The sequence below is a fragment of the Propithecus coquereli genome, unplaced genomic scaffold, assembly GCF_000956105.1.
Source record: "Propithecus coquereli isolate 6110/MARCELLA unplaced genomic scaffold, Pcoq_1.0 Scaffold246, whole genome shotgun sequence".
Classification (NCBI taxonomy): Eukaryota; Metazoa; Chordata; class Mammalia; order Primates; family Indriidae; genus Propithecus; species Propithecus coquereli.
Window position 1 is genome coordinate 1,495,018 of NW_012148019.1, and position 1,317 is coordinate 1,496,334.

Below are 1,317 nucleotides of genomic sequence, written 5' to 3' on the forward strand. Positions count from 1 at the left end.
TAGGGTCTCACTCTGTCACCCAGGCTAGGGTGCATTGGCACAGTCATAGCTCACTGCACCCTCGAACTCTCCTGGGCTCAAGCAATCCCCCTGCCTCAGCCTTCAGAGTAGCTGGGACTACAGGCGTGCACCACCATAACCAGCTAATTTTTTTCATTCTTTTAGAGACAGGGTCTCACTATGTTGCCCAGGCAGGTCTTGAACTGGCCTCAAGTGATCCTTCCACCTCAGTCTGCTGAGTCAGTATAGGTGTGACCAACCATTCCTGGCTCAAGGTTTTGTTTTTGGTTTTGTTTTTGTTTTTTTTAGAGAGAGGGTCCTGTTCTGTCGCCGGGGCTAGAGTACAGTGGTGTTGTCATAGCTCACTGCAGCCTTAAACTCCTGGGCTGAAGTGATCCTCCTGCCTTAGCCTCTTGAATAGCTGGGATTACAGGTGTTTGCCACCACACGCAGCTAATTTTTCTATTTTTATAGAGATGGGATCTCGCTCTTGCTCAGGCTCCTGGCCTCAAGCAGCCCTCCTGTCTCAGCCTCCCAAAGTGCTAGGATTACAGGCATGAGCCACCATGCCCTGCCAAGATTATTTTTAAATACAACTTTTTAATGTTTTTCTCCTCCCTAACATTTCCGAGAATAACCATAAGATCTGCTTTATATGAAAGAGATAGATATCACATCTTAAAGATTGTTCTTGAAGAAAAATATATAGCTTAGATTATTTTATTAAAATGTTTCTTTTTTGTGAGAAAATGCATGACTTTAATATTATTTTGTCAAATGTTGATCATTTTATGTGTTTTGTCTTTTTAAAATTCAGGCTTTCATTAAAGATAGAGCCAGGGACAAGCACACCTCGTTCTGCTGCTTCCAGGGAAGATTTAGTAGGTTAGTGCATACTTTTTCTCTTGTTGCCAAATAATAAATCAGATAACCTAATAAGAATATACTCCAGAGTAATAAAAACTTAGCACATCTTATATTGTGTGCAAAACTTTATTTTGGTATTAAAATCTGTCAGTACTTTCTAGGGCTTTTTTTGTTTTTTAATTAAAAAGTTGCATGTAGTTTGTCAGTAATGTACAAACAAATATGCTACCTAATCAAGGAAAATAGATGCAGAGATAGAAAATAATAGATACGTGTTTATGGATATTCTGTTCATTTTTTTTTTTATTAAGAATGCACTGTCCAAGGCAACAAGGGTTAATTACACTAGAAATTTCTATGGTCTAAGTGGTAAATTCTACTAATTTTAAGAATTATAGAAGTCAATTTTAGTGATTTAATTTTTTTTAAGTTTACTTTAATACTGGGCCA

At 37.9% G+C, this 1,317-nt stretch overlaps 1 protein-coding gene across 1 annotated transcript in view; it reads left to right on the forward strand.

Moving 5' to 3' along the window:
* RALGPS2 (Ral GEF with PH domain and SH3 binding motif 2) overlaps positions 1 to 1,317 on the forward strand; it is a 191,660-nt gene that overhangs the window by 100,628 nt on the left and 89,715 nt on the right. The window contains exons 9-10 of the mRNA XM_012646525.1: positions 83 to 98; positions 710 to 885. Of these exons, the coding sequence (XP_012501979.1) occupies positions 83 to 98; positions 710 to 885 (192 nt within the window). The remainder of the gene's footprint in view (positions 1 to 82; positions 99 to 709; positions 886 to 1,317) is intronic.